At 40.3% G+C, this 20,247-nt stretch overlaps 2 protein-coding genes across 2 annotated transcripts in view; one reads left to right on the top strand and one right to left on the bottom strand.

The window, feature by feature from the left end:
• The first annotated feature begins 624 nt into the window (after positions 1–624).
• ERMN (ermin) lies at positions 625–12,182 on the top strand. Its single transcript, XM_075117847.1, has 3 exons — positions 625–1,202; positions 1,592–1,684; positions 9,510–12,182. The coding sequence occupies exons 1-3, from the start codon at positions 956–958 to the stop codon at positions 10,001–10,003; spliced, it is 834 nt and encodes a 277-aa protein (XP_074973948.1). The 5' UTR covers positions 625–955; the 3' UTR covers positions 10,004–12,182.
• Positions 12,183–14,238: 2,056 nt separating this feature from the next.
• GALNT5 (polypeptide N-acetylgalactosaminyltransferase 5) overlaps positions 14,239–20,247 on the bottom strand; it is a 37,880-nt gene continuing 31,871 nt past the window's right edge. The window contains exon 11 of the mRNA XM_075117846.1: positions 14,239–19,690. Coding sequence (XP_074973947.1) covers positions 19,550–19,690 — 141 coding nt within the window. The 3' untranslated portion in view covers positions 14,239–19,549. The remainder of the gene's footprint in view (positions 19,691–20,247) is intronic.

Genomic DNA, 20,247 nt, shown 5'->3' with positions numbered 1-20,247 from the left:
CACTGCACATGGTAGCACTTAGAAATATCCTGTCATCTGGAGCTCTCTGCCTCATTGACTCACCTTCTCATTTCAAATCTCATCTCAAAATGTTTCTGTCCCTCTTGCCTGTCCTGCTGCTGTTGTTTTTCATTTTAATTCTCTGGTCTTATTTGGAAGTGCAAAATCTTGAAAGATGCTGAGTGCTTGAAGCTTCCACTGAATTAAATGCCCAGACCTCTCATGGTTTAGCCCTATCTCTGTAAAGCATTTTTGGACACAGTTGGCCTGAGTGATGCTGTACTAAAGAAAGTGGCATTATACTGTATTGTATGCAAAATATGTGCACTTTTAAAACAAGCTAGTTTATTTCTTACCAAATAGAAAATGAAGCCATTGTCTGACCAACAGCATTTCAAGGTTTACCGGAACATAAACCTGGTTGGGAATGTTAAGCTGGTTACACATAACTTATATGAATAAAGGTGGTCACTCACTATGGCTTAAAGATTTAGAACAATTGTTGCTCCTGTTACAAGGCAAACGCACAAAGAGCCATTGTGATAAGAGTACAAAATCTCTGTTTATTACCATGGGGCTGACATGCTGAAAGACCCGCTCTGCATGCCAGCACAAAAGCTTTGTTGCTTCAGATTGTTTGTTTATGTAAATTAAAATGGTGCATTTAATTATGCAACTGGAAGACTCTAAGCAACAAGCAAGGTGCTGATTGGATAGTTTTGTAGAAGGGGACTGCTGGCAAATCCTAGACAAATCCTGACATTGTTACTCTGTTTTCTGCTTTGCTATAACGCCTTCAGAAGAAGAGAAACTTGTTGACTATTCAAGCGGGGGAGGGAGAACAGTGAGAAAGGTAATAAGGTGTATAGCTTATTTTTTCTACAGTGGTTGTAGGATACTGGTACTTCAGTGGAAGTGTATGACCCAAAGGAATTAATTGGACACTACAGTAATCATGACAGAAGAAGTCCCAATTACATCTAGCATACTTGAGTACAATGGGAATGTACCACCTGAAAAAACTCAGCTGCAGGTCATTGATATTATTGATGAAATAGCAAAATCTGTTGGGACAGTTCCATGTGAAAATGCAGAAACCAGTCCTGAAGCTCCACTTAAAAAGGAAAATCAAGAGGATAACAAGAATTCAGTAGAGGACAACACAATATGTGGTGCTCTCGATGGGGAGAAGCAATGCGAAGGTAAAGTACAATACTGCTTCTTTTCAATTTGTTTGGGAAGAAAACCCAATCCTTTATTTTACATACAGCATAATGAATAATGGAATGTAATTTACATGTTATCAGAAACTCCACACACATGAATAGACATAAACCATGATAAGAGGTGATTCACAATCAGATATAAATTTGAACTAACAAGGAATGGAAACAACGAGAAAGAGAAATTATTAGCTGTCTACAGTATTGCTACAAGCATGGCAGGATGAAGTAAGAGCTCAAGAGATAAGCAGTTTTTAGTTCCCACTTATCATATACAGGTGACAGTATGTAACTATGAAAACTAGTCATCATCATTATTACTTACTCCCGTCATTAGTCACTTTCTCACTGTTTTGTGTCTTCTAAAGAAAAACAAGACGAAAACAATGCAACTCTAGAGGAAGGATCAGCTGACATCCCTTCCGAGAACACTAGACCTGATGAAGAGAAATCAAGAGAAGGTAATGAGAAATGCTGTCTGATGTGTGGTATTTTGCTGATCATATGAACATAGGGATGGCTTTTGAAGAGAACAATTGCATGGGTATTTATTTTTCCAAATAACAAGCTAGGAAACTTATCTGAATCCTAATTCTGCAATGGGAAGTAAGTCACTCATGATTTATAGCACTGCTGAACCTTAGAAAACATCACTGGTACTGCAAGGTACAACGTGCCTGGATTAGCGTATCTGATTATAATGTTTAGAGAAGGGATTGCTATAGTTACCTTTCTTTTTCATTTATAAGCCCATCTAACTGTAATATCATTCATGTAGTATCTCCAGCTCTTTCCATACCAGCTTGCATGTGAATAGTAACCACCTCCTCAAATGCAGTATAGATCTATTTAGAAAAATATAGAAATATAACTCTGAAATATTTTTCACAGTTTTATCAATGTTAAAGTCAAGTGAGAGAATTACTATATGGAACTTTCAGGGATAGGTGCAGAAAAGCTGTATAAATATATACTACCAAATATGGTAGCCTCAGAATCTGAGGATAATTACACTGGCTTTGATTAAGGAAAGGAACAATATATAAACATTTATCAGTGTCTACATTATATTTCATAGAAGCTCCATAGGTTTTGAGAAAGGAAATCATGATGGAAGCTTTTCCTTCTTAAGGTGACATCTATATTCCAACTGTATTGCCTTACAAGTGTACAATAAAACCTAGTAAGTAATCTTTCACAGACTCCCCTCTCCCCAACGCCTACCCACAAGCACTTTATCTCTAAATTGCAGGCAGCTTTTTAGTACCTAACCAATTTAGCCTAATTAATACTTAGGACCCCACAGGCAAAATGTTGAATAGATCATTTGTTGCAACATCAGAGCATCATTTAAAATAGAGATGTGCCAAATAGGACAAATAGGAGATACCCATCTAAATGTAGTCTGCCACCTTTGAATGGGAGAAGCAAGTATAGAATATGTCTTAAGGGAATATACAAACTACCTGTGATTAATCCAGCTGGCGACTGGATGTCACTGTTGCACTGTAAAAATACAGCGTAGGAAGAGGGTGAGATAGTTGGAAAACTGGTCTAATGGGCCTGTTTTGCCTCCCTCACTATATAGTTTATTCCCAAGGCTTATTAGAATCCTGGTTCCTGATAAGGGCCTGATCCTTCTCCCATTGACCTCATTGGCAAAACACCAGTAGATTTTAATAAGAACAGGATTGGGCCCCATATGAGCCACTTGTAGAATACCTACCCCAGTTGCATTGGCTCTTTTAACAGCTCTTTCTCAAGGCAAGGATACTTTCACCATACTGTTAAATTCCTCTTCTTCCCCCATCCACCCATAACAATCCTCTTACTTCATTTCAGTTTCCAGTGTCCTTCTTAGTCATTCCCCCAAGATCCCTAGCTATTTTCCTGTCAGTCATGGAGACCTCCTTTAGGTCTTTCTTCATTCTTCTGGTGGGTCAGTATTCTCTACTTCCATGATCTCTGCAAAGCAGAAAATCCAACTCTGATTATTTTTATTATGGAAAGTTTATTTTCCTGTTTGTTTTATTACTTTAGAAATATCAGATCTTGACTTCCTCCTTTTTTGGCTAGAGGGACAATTTTGAGTAAGATCTCTGGAGGACCTGGGTGGTGGTGGTATTAATTATTTTTTGTATTACAGTAGTACCTAAAGGTCCCATCTGTGATAAGGCTTCCCTTAAGCTAGATACTGTATAAATGCATGGTGAGTGACAGCCTGCCCTGAAGAGTCTGCAGTCTAGGTAGACAAGACAGACAAAGGGTGGGAAGAGAAAAAGAGGTACAGAAATATGAAGTGACTTGCACAAATTCACACATCAGGTCAGCAATGGAGCTGGAAATCAAAAATAGAATCGAAAGTAGATCTCCTAACTTCCAGTCCAGTTACACTGCCTCCAATGAGGGTTACCTTCCATGAGGCTGAAACTGAGTTGCAGTTCTCTCATCTCAAGTGAGGGGGCAGGGACATTGAGGTGGAAGTGAACGTGCAAGCTTCAACAAGCCATTCCTAATTAGCTGTGAGACCATCTGCTGAGGTGTTAGCTTCCTTTGATATCACCAATCTAGGTCCTCCAAAAATCTTGCCAAAGTCTCTGGCAAAACAAGGGAAGTGGGGGAGGAGGGGCTTTAATAGTATGAGATCATGAGGTGAGGCCATCTTTCAACACTAAATGGCACAAACACAATGATGATATTCACTTTGCAGTTCCCCTTTATTTCAGATTCTCAGTGGGTACATCTACTACCATCCCACTGAAAGACCTAATGGCAAAGACAGTGCATGAATGATACATTTTCCAGTAGCTCCCAACTCTTTGTCAACACAATTCATCTTTAAAGGGCAATGACGATGGGCAAATCATCAGTCCCCATAACTCCTTTCTGAGCTGATTGTCCCCCTTCACCATGCTGGGGGGGGGAGGGGTATTCAACACAGAAATAACTTTAAACTAGCCTCTGTTTTATTCTACCTTCCCTCCTCTGAAATTCTTTCAGAAATTCCTGGTTCACTGATGATATCTCAGAATGTATCATTCTGTGACCTCACTATACTACGGCTTGCACAAATTTTAATGAGATTCCTGGTATTTATGATGCCAGATACTGTTACATCCTTTCCGAACCATAAAGAGGAAGAACAGTGGATACTATTCAAATATCAGCATTTGGTAATAGACACCACACAGTTACCACGTAGCTTCTTATTCTAATTATAAAGGGAAAGTGTGATACTGTGTCTCAGATACCACCCTATGGTAATTGGTAGCAAGTGCCCACTTTTTAACTGTGGCCATTGGAGCAAGAAGATTTCACAGAGGGGGGGAAAAAGGCAATGTTAATTAAAACTTATTTCTTTGCTGAATGCTCCTCAAAGCCAGGTTATTGAGGCTTTCAGCACACAGAAACCAGTGCTTAATTGAGATTTCGTTTTAGCTTTATGTCTCACATTTAATGAATGAATGAAGGGTAGGCTGAATCTTAAGTGAACAGCCCACTGAAACTTGGGACTCATTTTCCTTTCTCTTGAAAATCTTTTATTTCTCCCTTATAGGTGTAAGGATCACAGATTTTAGTAATATCTGTTTTGCATGGGAAAAATAACAAAAACATAAAAATACCATATATTTGGAGCTAAATAAGATGACTTTAAATATCAGGCAAATGTCCCAAAGATGAAATCTATTAGACTGAGGAATATTTTTCTACAGACAGTTCCATTATCTTAGTTCTAGGGACTACTCCTTCTCTGGCAGAATTATATGGTCTAGATGACCTAATATGTCTCCACCTTCTGATTTCTGCTGATTCTTTGAGAGAAAATGCCTCATATTTCAGGGCATACACTGATTTAGAGTGGGGATCAACGTGGGGGTTCCCCAAATGGCAAAGTATAAAAATAGTGTTTCTTGAAGATTTTATTCCCTTGAAACAAGTGTAGGCAATGTTACAATTGCTGTTAGAAACCAGAGTAGATGAACCAATTGTCTGCACTAAACCAGTGAACATATGACAACTCATCATTTTCTAAGGAGAAATTAGCAAATTGTATATTCACTTATATTAATCCAATTCATTTAAAATTCATATTAATTCCAAAAGCTATTCCCGGAACTCCCACTTTTCTTGTCTTTTTAGTCTTTTTTTTCTCTTCTGTTTTTTAAATTTCTTTTTTTAAGCAAATTACATTTGGAAAAAATGCCTGTCTTCTCTCATTGATACCATGAAGAAAACATTATCTAAGTTGTTTTTAGAACATTATCCTGGAAGGGTCTTACTCTTATGAATGGATGAAGGCTAAAGTGCTGATAACCAGTAGTAGAGTATGTGTTAATGGGGCCAGAGCTACCAAAATTTCCTAGAACCCTAGGATGGACTCCTGCTTGATTCCATACTTCTGGGGTCTCACTGTGCTTTCCTATAGCCTCTCATAGGGTAAGAGAAAGCCTACTTGCTGCAAAATGCTGCTAAGTCTTTGTGCTGATTAGTGTGCAGCTTGCTGTGCTTGCCCTTAGATGAGGGAATGAAATAAAAACCAGTCGATGCAGCCCAGGGATCTGCAGTGTGAGCCGACGCCTGAAGATGTAGGATGTTGTCTCCTCCAGATGGCAAAGCCCCCTTTCAAATTGGGGACCCACATCCAGCCTTAAATCACCACAGCTGGCCACAAGGGAAACGGTGTTCACTCCTTTTAAGCTGCATTGTCTGACAGAATCAAGGATTAGAATGCAATGCTGTCTCGTCTGTCAGTAACACGTCCATAACTGAAGAGATAACATATCGTGCATCTACTGAACAATGGTTTGTTATGACTCATGGAATAAAATCTTTGCTGTGCCTCCTTGAGAATGGTGAGAATGATCAAGAACATTACTTTCTGATTCTTTATTGGCTGAAGGTCCCATACCAAAGATTTAAAAGGTATAAACCCTGAGGTGACTCTAACTCATGACTGTGTCATTGTAGACCAACCCACAGGATTAGGGTCATAACTCTTTTCCTAAAACTTTCTCCTCCCCCACTTCCCTAAACTGAGCAGAACAGGAATGCAGAGGAGAATCTGGCCCTTAGGGCTGGATTGTTCTCTCTTACTCACATTGCCTAAAATCTTTCTCTTCAGTGAGTCTCATTTTTGGGGATACTCGCCATATAGTGTACTCAACACAAGTAAGGATATCACAATATGGCCTGTATTGAGGGAGAAATGGTTTTAAAACAAAATCCTATAGGTTTGAATATACAGGACTGAGCATGTGCAGCAGAAAAGTCTGGCGAGCTGTTAGCTGTGCACTTATAAAAACATTGTGGTTTTAAAAAAACACTCACAGCAAAGTTGTTTGGTTACAAGCTCATTTGTTGAAGCAGGAAGAGATTGCAAATGCAATAGGCTTAATAATGTTTGAGCACGATGTTGTTGAGCTTGTAAGTACCGCCAGCCACTTTGTTGTGGGTGAGGGAATTTGTAGCACATTTGTAACTCTTGATCCAGGAGTGGAGTGACACACTTTGCAGGAGAAGCTGGTAGAACCTTCTCTCAGTGGAGGCAAACAACTGTGCAAGGAAGTGATGTCACACTGGTTCCATGTTCAACTATCTTGGAAACCCTGTCCGGATTGCTGCATATAATGTCCAGTGGAACAGACTAAGGGGGTTGTTATCTGAACAATGGAGGATGGGAACACAGCAAGCAGGCGTTAGCTGTGTAGTGAAGCTGTTCCTCTTTGGCTAAATAATTTGGAGTGAGGGGACTAGATACTAAGTTTCCCACCTCCTAGGTGAGTGCTCTACACACCAGGCCATCAAGTCATTCTCACCTGCGTTCTTTGGCCACCTACTCATAAAGTATTTAGTGAAAGTGAGCTAGCCTCAACTGGGGAGACTGAGGCTGCCCCCATCAGAATATCCCATAGCCCAGTGACTGAGGAACTCATGTGAGAGGTGACAAATTCCTGTTCAAATCCTGTTCTCCTCATCAGGCAGAGGGGGGACTTGAATCAGAGTTCTCCCACAAGCCAGGTGAGTAACCTTACCTCTGGGCTAAAAGTTATGAGAGAGGTGGTCCTACTTCAGCCATTTTGTGTGGAGTTAGGCAGCGTCTGAGCATGCCTACTGGATCGGGACCTACAGATGAGCTAGGCGGTAGAGCACGTATCTTCCCTCAGTTTGTGAATCACACTGGAGCTTAGGCGTTCAGATGTCTAGACCTAGACAGCAGTGCACATGCCCAGAGACAGAAATTTAGGCACGTAGGGAATTTGTACAGTTGAAATGTAGGTGCTGAGTGAGTATAGGTGCTTACAGGGTTAGGTAGCAGCTGAGCTGGGTTTTTGTGAATATCAGTAGCCCCGAAATCTGGGATTTAGGAGTCTGAACTGACAGTTAGGCACCCAAGTCTTTTTGTGAATCTAGCCCCAAGAGTTTTGGTTAACTATGCTCAAGATAATTGAGGTTGACTTTGGTGCTAGCTTAGCTGATGAAGCCTGTAGAGCTTGGCAGCTCAAGCCACAAACCAAATAGCTCTGGAATTATCTTTTCTGTAACAATAAACATGCAAAAAAGCAAAACAACTCCCCATCCCATACCTCCAGTCTAAACAAATCCAGCAATCTTCCCTCTGCCCCATACATGTTATGTTAATGCAATATTAATGGCACAAGATTGCCTCATAAGAGCATGGGCTGCATTAGTTCCTTGCACTGTTGGAAGAATATGGCAGGCCAGCATGCCCATCCTAGAGAGAGGGTAGAAAGGCTCCCTGTGCCCTTTCTCACCCAGCACTCCCATGCAGGAGCCTACCCACCATTTGACCCTAACATTGTGACCGTGTTGACATTAAAAGAGAAACTATGGCCCATGACACCCTTTTCAATTTTCTAACTTTTTGACATTTCCTGACTTTTGAGAGCTTGATTTCAGGACCTTTATATTGCATTAAGACTGATTATTTACATTAGCCATAACAAACCTTGGCAAATCATTCACTATATTTAGATATGCTGTCACATCATGTCACAAGCCATTACTTTCCAACATCATGAAGGCGCACAAATTGATATTATTTATCACATCTATAACGCTATAGATGTGCATAGCCCTTTGCAAAACAAGTAAGTTCGTGATCTGTGCCCTAAAGAATTTAGAATTGAAGGGCCCAATTCTGGCTGTGGTCCCATTCATGTCAATTAGTGATGCCTGCGAGCACTAATACCTAGTAATAAGAATTTGCAGAATCTCGCTCTAAACTGAGACTAGAAGGAGACAATAGGACAGGGAGGGGCTGGGGTTTGAAGTGATTGAAGACAATATGAACACAAGGTTACTTGGGAGAGTACTGCATGCAGTTGGGGGGTTTGAACCATGTGGTTCATTTATTTTAACTAGATAGTCGTATGCAGGTGTGTACATACAAACACCACTCCTTGAAGAAGGAAGTTGTTATGATTTGCATCACAGTACAATACAAGAAGGATGTGGAAAAATTGGAAAGAGTCCAGCGGAGGGCAACAAAAATGATTAGGGGACTGGAACACATGACTTATGAGGAGAAGCTGAGGGAACTGGGGATGTTTAGTCTATGGAAGAGAAGAATGAGGGGGGATTTGATAGCTGCTTTCAACTACCTGAAAGGGGGTTCCAAAGAGGATGGATCTAGACTGTTCTCAGTAGTAGCAGATGACAGAACAAGGAGTAATGGTCTCAAGTTGCAGTGGGGGAGATTTAGGTTGGATATTAGGAAAAACTTTTTCACTAGGAGGGTGGTGAAACACTGGAATGCGTTACCTAGGGAGGTGGTAGAATCTCCTTCCTTAGAAGTTTTTAAGATCAGGCTTGACAAAGCCCTGGCTGGGATGATTTAATTGGGGATCGGTCCTGCTTTGAGCAGGGGGTTGGACTAGATGACCTCCTGAGGTCCCTTCCAACCCTGGTATTCTATGATTCTATGGTATAGAGGAGGACACTGGTAAAAACCACAAATTGGTACAAATAGTTATTCTAGGTACAAAACCCACCAATGGGCAGGTTGTTATAAACAAAGAAGGTGTGGTGGCATATCTGAGTGTTCATGGTGATAGAAAATCCAGCCTCAAGATGTAGTTAGCTCCTGACGCATAGTCCTGTTCTGGAAAATGGTTGCTCAGTTTATCCTGCACTTTCATGGTGGTGGGGATCTGCATATGTAAGCTATGGAAATCCAGACTAAAATTCAAATGCAACTTTAACATATTGCAGGATAAGAAATCCCTGTCCCATACTTTATCCGAAACTAATTGGTTTTTGCTACAGGGCCCTGTGAGGAGATTATTCCTGTAAGCACCAAAGAATGTGAAATAACTAGACAGGAAGAAAGGAACACAGAGCAACCTCAGGAAGAAACAGCTACTCATGCTAATGAGGCCGAGGAGTTCCAGACAGCAGGAGCCCAGGAAGAAGCGAGGATGCTTGAATCCAAGGAGCAAAATAAAGCTGATACACAATTAGAAGAAAGAGAGAATGTGGAAGAGGAGGAGGAGGAGGAAGTGCAGTTGATAGAAAGCAAGAAAGAAAATGGTGGGGAGTCTCCTTTAAAGAATCAAGAAAGTAACAGGGAGGAATGCCCTCCTACCAGCCCCAGTTTTAACTTCCAGCCTGAGAAACCTGAGGAGCAGCCAGGCTCAGGGAAAAAAAATGATATCTCCAGACATAGTTATTCTAGATACAATACAATCTCCTACCGCAAGATCAGAAAAGGAAACACTAAACAAAGAATTGATGAATTTGAGTCCATGATGCATTTATAAACTGAGGTGGGGAATTTGCCTCAGAGAGTTCATTTTGTTTTCCAAGACGTATCGCTTCATGTCATATCAAGTCATCATTTTTCCTTTTTGTATGTAATTTCATAATACACGGTGCAAATTTAACCTCCGTATTTCATTTTGAAATCATACAGAAGCATCCATAGGAGAGAAATAAAATCAACCGTTTGCTAAATATAATACAACCTGATTTAAAGTTTATCCATCCCCATCTCCCCTATCCTTTTTTTGTAACAAGATTCAGGCACTAGAAATTTTTGAGCTAATTGGAAATTCTGTAGCTGCATGCAGCAGAAAATGATCCACGCCATTTGCCATTCTGGTAATTAGTTGGCAGCAGAACACTTCCAGTAAAACTAGAGAGTGCAGTAACGATAATAAAAGAGAGAACTGTTTGCAACAGCAATGCTCTCTGTTTTGAAATCTGTTTATGTTGGTGTCTTATGGTGCACTAAAGCCGCCTTGCGCTATCACCAGTCTGTTTCCACTTTGTGCTGATGGAATAGAGGGCTAATTGCATAAGCATGTAAATATAGATTAACAGAAGATAAGCACATAATGTTTCATTTAACAAAGCAATAAATCCACAAAGTTTCCTCTTCTGACCCACACCCTTGTAGTGCTCCTTAATATAGATCTTTAATCTGGAATGCACTGGTGTAATTACAAACAGTTACATTCAGCATCTAATACCATTAGTATCATCTGAGGGCACCTCTTAATTTTTGGGTCTGAATGGCTGGCACCATATATAATTCATTTTGTAAATGTTGGCATTTGCTATTAAAATGTTCATGTTTCAATTAAACTCATTCTTGGGTTGATATATTCTGAATCTTTAGGAAATAGAGAATACTATATTACTTCAGATCTGCACTAAATGGTTTCATTACCGTAATAGATATTTTTGTTTCAGTCCATATATTTTAGTTAATATGATTAAGTTAAATGTAAAATGAATACAAAAAAAGTTAACATAATGTTAAGCTATATGAGAATATCTCTAGTAACTAAAAGCAGCCCCTTTTTGGTAAGTATCTTTTCCCCTTTCCCAAAGCATCACTTTGTAATAAAATTCCTTCCTCAGTAGCCTGTGTCAGCTGTAGTCAGAGTGTCACCAGCTACTGTGGGAGGAGATTTAATTGTTTTCAATTCAGAGTTTACATGAATATTATCTCTCTCTCTCTCTTTCAAAAAAAAAAAAAAAGAGAAAAAAGAAAGCATGCTGGCTAAACATGATGTGAATGGTTAATTTATCCAATAGCAGCTGTGCCAACTAATATCCATACAGCCCATATGTATCTTTTGTGAATCTTCCATCAGTTACTGGTAAATTAGGTAATTGCATAGATACTGTACCATACAAATTGGAGGTCAGCATTTTATACACACACACACACACACATATATATATATATATGGCATATATCACGTGTTTGTGTCTCTCTGTCTACCTGATAAAAACCCACAACACTGAAAATCAGTACTCTTCAAATGCTGCCATTTTGATCCAAGTTTTTCTCACAACATTTCTTATCCGCTTTAAAAATACTCAATATTCTTAAAACGCAGCTTAAATCTCAGATCGTAGTGAGATTTTCAAAACCAGGCACATTTGAAGCATCAGCTGTTTTAAGTTTCCTGAGCACATTTCACTATATGTGTAAACTCTTGAATAACTACAGTATGCATGAGCTGACATTGTTCTAATGTTTTAAAGAAAAATTCACCTTGGGCTGAGAGAAGCTTGGCAAATTTCATCTTAGAAGGAATTTGTTTGGGAAAGTGGTCAGCAACGGAACAAGAGTGAGGGAGGAGGTTAGAAAGGAAGCTGGAACTCAGTGTTAAAGACAGGGGAATCTACCATACCTCCTAGAATAATAGGCTCTTTTAATAACTAGTTTTACATTTTCAGCAGCACCAAATATTGTTTTGAATTTTTCTCCTACATAAAAGACAATTATGTATTGGCTATATGTAACAACAACAACAAAAAAAGACAATTCTTCATTGTACAAACAAAACATAGTCCTCATTGTACTATTCAGCCTTGTTTATTTGCTCTTTGTTTTGTGAAAACCCAGTGGTTAGCTCTTATTAAGTTGTATTGCTGTTTTATTAAAAAAATAAAATGAACCAGACTACATTCCTGGACATTCAAGTGAGAATTACTTATTTTTTTTTAAAGTATTTCATTGCTGGGCCTGACTTTCAGTGGTGCTGAGCACCTGTAACTTTAATTGACTTCTGAAGTTGTGGTTGAAAAGCATTTCTGAAGAATCAGATCCCATCAAGTTCACCATCTGCAATTAACTGGCTTATGAAAGATGCTAGATAAGCACCCCTGGAGAATGAAGCTGATTATCCACTGAACAGGTACAGCATGGACATAAGCAACGTGAGTTTCCCCACATTGCCCCACCAATGTGTCTCAGTCCTGTCCTGGAGGGACTGTCTCTACTGCTAGGAAGGTAATGCCATCTTCAGGTCCATTCAAACTAGAAATTGCTGTTGAAACAATCGTAAAGGTGACAATTAGAGCCAATTGTGCTGGTGATTTTATGACCTAGATACTTCTGGACCAGAAGCTGGAACAAGATCACCAATTCATTTAATGTGACCACCAAACAACCATCAAAATAGTCATTTTGGGATGAGGATGAGCGTGGAGGGTGGAAAACACTGGCTGCATTGTGATTTTGATGATCAGTACTCTAATTGCTTGAGCCTTATTTGAAACCAATCACTTAAGGGCCAGCTTTTCAAAGGCATTTAGGAGGCTAAAGATGCAGATAGGCACACAATAGGATTTTCAAAAGCATCCAATGAGGTTAGGTACCTACCTACTGAAATCAATGGGATTCAGGTGCCTTACCTGCTGAGATGGTTTTGAAAATCCCACTAGACAACTACCTACATCTTTAGAGGCCGAAGTGCCTTTGAAATCCAGCCCCTTGAGCTTAACAATTCCCCACCTTGCCATTCAATCTCCTTGACACTTGCCTTTGAATAAAAGTCATGGAATTTATTCTCTTTCTGTCAAAGGCCAATATGGCTAAAAATATTCTGCACAGAAAAAAATGGACAAATTTTTTTTCTGCACAGAAAAAAATGGACAAATTCACCTCAGAGAAGCAGGCAATTTTCTGCAAGTGTGTGTATGTAAATATACAGGCACACATGTTTCTGGGTGGAATGGAGTGGAATGGGGTGGGGTTAGTTTTTATTACTTGTAGGTCAAATAAGCTTAGTTTTGGGAGGAGTGAGCACATCTAGAGGCTAAGCTGTGACTTTAGGCAGTCTTCAGCAGGTGATGGTGTGTGAAATCCACCATCTCAGGAGTAGAACAAAGGGAAGGGAATACTTATTAGGATGGAAGGATCTATGGACCTGATCCTATTCCCATTGAAGCCAATGACAAAACTCCCATTCACTTAAATGGTGCAGGATCAGGCCCCATGATAGATAACTAATTGGCATAGCTCAGACATATCTCAAAGACTTGGTTCCTTTCCACAGTGGAGGAACCCTGTCATGTGATGCTGGAGCACACTTGAGGGTTTTTTCAAGGGTTTTAGAAAAGCTGATACCGAGGGATATGTTTTTTAAAATTTAACTATTTCAATGGCAACATTTTAATTTGGATTTCAACATCTCCCTGCTGTGTCAGCAACAATTACCAGGAACAACTACTAGATTCAATAGAGGAAGGTCTATTTTCATAAGCTAAACTCAGTGAAATGCAAAATGCAAATAAACAGCATAATTGGTACAAAGTGAATTGGAGATTTAAAAGTGCTTTACATTTTAATAATCTACAGCAGTGATGGGCAACCTGCGGCCCACGGGCCGCATGTGGCCCATCAGGGTAATCTGCTGGCTGGCTGCGAGACAGTATTTACATTGACCGTCCACAGGCACAGCCGCCCGCAGCTTCCAGTGGTTGTGGTTCGCCATTCCCAGCCAATGGGAGCTGTGGGAAGTGGCACGGGCTGTAGGGAACTGCAGCCACTGGGAGCTGCGGGCAGCCGTGCCTGCGGACGGTCAATGTAAACAAACTGTCTTGTGGCCTGCCAGCGGATTACCCTGATGGTCCCAGCAGGTTGACCACCACTGATCTATAGTGTTACCCAACAGTAACCCCGGGAAGGAAACATTTCATGGAATTTAGGAGAGCTAGTGACACAGTAATTATAGAGAAACTCCAGAACAGGATATTCATGTACAGTCCTTTATTTCCATGTTTTTTAACTTTTTTTGTATACAAATCAAACCAGGTTTTCAACTTCAGCCTTTTGGATCCAGACTACTTAGATAAATTGATGTGGTAAAGGCCTGTTATCTTACAGCATATATGGACTGTTAAAACTCCCCATAAATCACATTTTATAAAAGACATTTGTTCACATTTTAAAAACATTTACCCCTTTCTCATCAACATAGTAATGAATGAAGCTATCATTCTTAAAATTTCTTTTAAAATTGAGATATTTACACTGCATAGTGTCCTTGGGTACATATTTAAAATAAAAAAAAAATGCTTTTAGTCAGAAATAGTCTCAATGTTTTGAATAGGTACAAATGGAAACTAAAACAAAAGGGTTATGTTCAGGAAGAGCTGTTATATGTGGAATGATACCTACATAGGACAATTAATCGCTTAAAACATAAAAAGTACTGAGCATCATTTGTAATACAAATTAAACAGTTCAGCTGCAAGTGGACAATGACCAAGGGTCAGATTCTGGCCACTGGTGGATGGCTGATTTGCAGAGCTCACATGCCCAAAGCCGGCCTAAAGTTGATTTAAGAGTATTGTGAGGTTGTGAATGACATCACTGGAAAGTGTTAAAATTGTTTATTTTATTTTTGAAAAGATGAGCATGATAATCATCTGTCCATATCCCAGCCAAGCAAGTCAGAGCCACTCATGGCTACAGAAGAGCTGGTAACATATGGACGCTTGTAGAAGACTTGCCAAAGGGAGTAAGGCTCATTCTAGTTCTCATTCTCACATTTTTCTAATTAGAAGTGATTTTTATTTGCATCTGTGAACTAAGGATGCTGGAAGTGGTAATGGTAATCTGGTCTCTTACATGGGAATGTCAATGGATTAGCAGGGATAAAGGTGTTCTTCATTGTCTCGTGGGCTCTAGAAGGCCCTCTTGGACAAATATAATTGTGAGTGGTTCCATGAAACCAAGAAAAACATATGCAGGCTTCTTTGAATATTTACTGAGTATGCCAGAAAAATGTTCTCAGACAAGGCTGATTGGTATAATCTGAGTGGTTCTTAATATTGTGTAACAGAACAGCAACAGTACTATTACCAGTAGTCCCTAGGGACATGCTAGAGACGTTAAGTAAGAGATACCAACACTGAAGTGAACATTTACACAAATCAGGAATAACAGTACCAGTGACAAGACTGGAAATGTGAAGTGACCATGACATATGACCATTTGGTGCATGTTAAGTGACAAATGATTGAATGTCAGAAAGCAGAGTTTAATGAAATTCATGCTCCTGATAAAACATGACGGCACAAACAACATCTGTGTAATTTTTCTGATAGTGACTGCAGGCTAGTTGTATTACGAAAGGGGAAAAAAATCAGGAAGACAGTTAGGATAGAAGCTAACTGTGATAGTCTGTTAGGTAAATCAATATTTTGGCAGGCTTAGCCTGTCAGATACTGTCAGTGTTGCACCTTGATGTGAAAAGTAAAATTATACAGAGGCCCTTTTGAAAAATCAAAGAGAAAAGACGAGTTATTTTGTAACCGCCTGTAAATATTGGAGATGGCGAAGGCTTGGCTGTCATGAACAACAAGATACGAAGTGAGTTGACAGTTCAGTCCTATATATGTAGAGAAATGTGCTCATATTTGGATAAGCCAATTTTTCAACATACAAAGCAATGGCCAAAGAGTGTAAGAACTACATTTCTATTACGGACCATTCACACTTACACGAGTCTTCAGTTTGTCACAAAACATAACAAAAACATGAAAAAGGCATAATAAAAAGCTCGAGAAGAAAGTCCCATGTGCAAAACATTACAATACCCTGGATGTAGATATCATGTTGCAGCTGAATTTGACCCTATCAAAAAAGTAACTAAATGTTCTTTCACTAACTGATGACAGTTATTCCAGTACGATTCCCCCTTCCCATACAACAGACATAAAAGATCTTTAAAAAAGTTTCACAGTATGAAAAATGTATGAGGATTAATTCATAAGGATATTCAGTATGTTGAGTTTTGTCAACGGCGTGTATTGATTCCAAATAGCTGTAAGAGTGAAGGTGAGTTCTCATTTTTACTGCACTCCATCTAATCCTATCTTCCATGTGAGGTACATGAATAAGTCAAGAACAGGAAGCACTAAATTCTGCAGTCCCTTTTCAGTCAAAACTCTTTTTTTAATATTATGGGCTAGATTCTGGCTGCAAACAGCCAGTGAAGAATTCCCCTGGTTTAAGGAAACTCTCTGCTGCAATAAAGCTGGCAGAGCTGGCTCCTTTGTCAGGCTCCCACCCATAGCACAGAGGGAGTATTGAGGTGGATAAGGAGGCGAGCAGAGCTCTGCTGCACTAAACAAATCCTCCACTGGTGTAGGGTCCCTTAGGGATCCTAGGTCAGAGATGTAAGCTGAATCATTGCAGACTGGCCAGGATCAGGCCAGATTCAGGGGCTCTAACTTGCTCCCTAACAGCTCCCCCAATTCCTCTGTGTTGGGAGGAGTTCAGACGCAGGGGAGAATCTAGCCCTATATGTCCCACTGACTCAACAACTGTAGCACTTTGATCTAAGAGAGTAAACATGCAAACCCATCTTCCAAATCAACTCTTCATGAGAGAAGAGTCAGCACTTACGTGTCTCAGCTTCTAGGTTCATAGGCTTAAAACTTATCTGGAAATTCTGAAATGGAACTGTGGGATATGTAGTCTTAGGGGACAATTCTGCCTTCAATTCTGAGGGGTGGATCTTCACTCAGATCTTCTACCCTCTCTTCATGCACAGAACAACTCCTATCCCTGGACATGTGGAGTTCCTACACGCTGTCTCCCCTTCCTATGAATATTCTAAATCAAATCTGGAGAGTTCTATACACACAAAAAGGGCAGATCAACGCAAAGAGCCACCATTATACCCTTTCTCTGACAGAAACTTTTATCAGAGTGTTCCGTTGGTTGCTTTCCAGTGAAGAGAATGCAAAGCAAAATAACAAATATAAGGCTCAGCTGTGCTCTGGCTTTGGGGGAGTGTCCAAGGGACTCAGGAGGGCACGAGTCCACATGTTCAGCTGGGCACAGGGCCTGCAAGGAGCTACTGCTGCTAGTGATATTAGCCAGTTCAAAGGCTCATAACCCTGCCATGCCTATTGAACTGGTTAGCATAGCCGGTGGTCGTCTGAAGGAGGTAATATGTAGTTATAAGAGGATAAGAGGGGAGTTGAAGGACTGCGGATAGGTACTAGTGTAGGCCAGGCAAAGAGATCCAGCAGGAAGGAGTTGGATGGGAAGGCTATGAGAGGAACTCCAGAGCCCTGCTGGGGGTGCTCTATTAGTAAACCAATCCCACGCTTTCCAAAAGGTTCAAGCTTGGTTTGTAGAAAGCAAACTTTTAGCCAATTCTTATACAACTGCTTTGCCCGTCAAAGTGTAACATCACATGCTCTTTATCATTAATCGATATAATACCAAGGCTAGCTCCTGCCCTCCACTATATGGTTGCACTAGGGCATGAGCAGACACAAGGAGTCACTTCCATCCCCTCTCCCTACTAGCAGCAAGGTAGAAACTATTTAGTGCTGAGGGGAGCAGAAGGAGATAGCACCAGCTATTATGCCATCCGAAATGCTGGGCCTTCAAGTGGGCAAAGTCAGTTAGGAGACGTCTTCCTCCTGCAGTCAGCAAGTGCACATGCTGCATTCTGCCCATCCTGAGAAATCCTTTTCCTGTGCTTCCACCTGGTACACAGCTGTCACCACCACTCTGCTCCCACCAATGCATGGCTCCTCCAGTGAAGCGCAGGGCGTACCCTATCTAATGGGATGCTAAATTGCCCTATCTTTGCATCACAGATCAGCTACAGTTCAGCCAATAAAATGGATTTCAAAAAATATATCGGTGTCTATACTCAACAAACAGGAATGTATTCAGCAAAAGCCTCATCTGCTATTACATACTTTTAACAACTGCCCACATTTTCATTCATCTGGAAGAGCAGAATGAGATGTCTTAGGTACAAAAACATTCAACGCTTCCATGACAGATTATTTTTCTTAGAATAGAAAATAAAGATTCCATTTTTTCCACAGTGGCATGAAAAAGGAACAGGCAATTAACATAGAATCAGAGTTCCTCAGCTTTTGCCCCCTTGTGTTAAAAGTTTAACATTATTTAAGCTTTTCTGGTTTGCTTTGCGTGGAATGCATATACAGTACTATTGCATAACATGTGGCCAACCCAGGAACCTGTAATGCAGGAGCCATGAAATCATGCCCAACAGTGTGTGGCTGCCATCTTGGATTCACTAGTAGCGAGAAGCAAGGTCTGTTTTTTTCAGGTTAAGCAGGCCCTTTCTGAGGATCTTCAGCCCATCACCAACCTGTTCCCACACCCTCTGGTTTATTTTCCCTTTTCATGGCTCTGTGCTGTGCTCAGGCACTTCTTTCTGGCAGAGAAGGGCTGAATGGAGAGTCTCTTTAGAGTCTACTGCATTCATACTGTTCTTGCATTGGCCCAGAGAGTTAGCTGTAGAGATAGATAAGGCACATCCCACCTACCCACTGAACACTGCTTTGCAGCCTAACCACTCCTTGCCCATCCAGGAAGCAGGAGGTCAAACCAAGGTAGCAAATTCAAGGTGCTTGTGTCAAATACAGCACTTATAGGGCCTTGCCTGCTGCCAGGTTAGAAGTGCTTAAAGAGTTATACTTTTTGTGATTAAAGACGGGCTTTTGTCATGGGAAACCAAGCTTCAAAAGTGGCTCCAGGCACCTACCTTTCAGAATCAGTGAATCCAATTTGGTAGGAGCAGGTTCCTGTGATCCTGGGTGGATTTTTAGGTACTGGGTCTAGGGTACTTTCATTTTGTTGGCGTGTGGAGGAATAAATGAGTAAATGTGGATCTTCCAAAGGGCAGCACAACATGCTTCCTGCAGTCACAGGGGTTGAACCCTGGAACTATTTCTGGTAACTTGCATTAATCTCTCTGAAGCTTAAGGTGGGAATGAGGAACTTTAGAAAGTATTTCCATTTACTGAAAAAACTTTCACTCAACCTTCCCCTAGTGCCCCACAGTGCGTGGAAAACGTGCCTGTGTGTTTTAAACCATAACAAACCAGATGTGCTGTTGCTTGATATTTTGATCTCTCAATATGGTGATTTAAAATGATGGATTTAAATTACCATTCAGAAATGAACGTCCAATTTTGTAAGTGCTGTCACAAATCTCACAGACGTCATTCTTGAATTCACACGATTTGAATTTTCTGTTTCTGTTTTGATCGTGTTCTCTTCAGTCAGCATAATAATTTCCAAACTGCCATTTCTGATAAGGATTTGAGGCATCACAGGCATTAACCCTCAGGGTTTTGTGAGACTGATCCACTTCCAAACATGTTGGCTGCTGAAGGTGTTCTAAAACCATGTGATCAATCTAAAGAGAAACAGCACATGACAATAGGTAACATGACTCGTACAGCAATTGTTATTAGAGTTAGGGAAAAAAACTGGAAAAAAAAAGCTTCAGAAATTATACTCAGTTTTCCCCAGTGGAGATTTCTGATCCCCTAGGATGCACCCATTTTTGCATTTCTGCATTATGTAATGATTCATTCATAGGCTTCAAGGGAATTTTGGGTGGGATCCAAAGTTTACACCTGTTGTTGAACTACAACTATATTATATCTTCTGTGCTTCATGGGATTTTAATTCTTTGGAAATTAACGGATTAGTTCGCTTGCTGTCTGAACAGTAATTATCATGCAAAGGAAATAACTCCAGATGGCATTTGCAATATAGGATAACATATGGCAGGAGACTTTGGTTTTCATACTGTGGTATTTCGCAACTGATGAAGTAAAAGCACACTTACTATGATGAAAAGTGTGTTAGGTAATTTGTTAATTAAGTCCAAGAGCTGGAATGCTAAATTGGATTATGAAATCGTGAGGAGTTTGAATGATTAGGGGCCTTATTCTGATCCTTCTGCAC

The sequence above is a fragment of the Caretta caretta genome, chromosome 11 (genome assembly GCF_965140235.1).
Source record: "Caretta caretta isolate rCarCar2 chromosome 11, rCarCar1.hap1, whole genome shotgun sequence".
Taxonomy (NCBI): domain Eukaryota; kingdom Metazoa; phylum Chordata; order Testudines; family Cheloniidae; genus Caretta; species Caretta caretta.
This window is presented reverse-complemented; position numbering and strand designations above follow the sequence as displayed.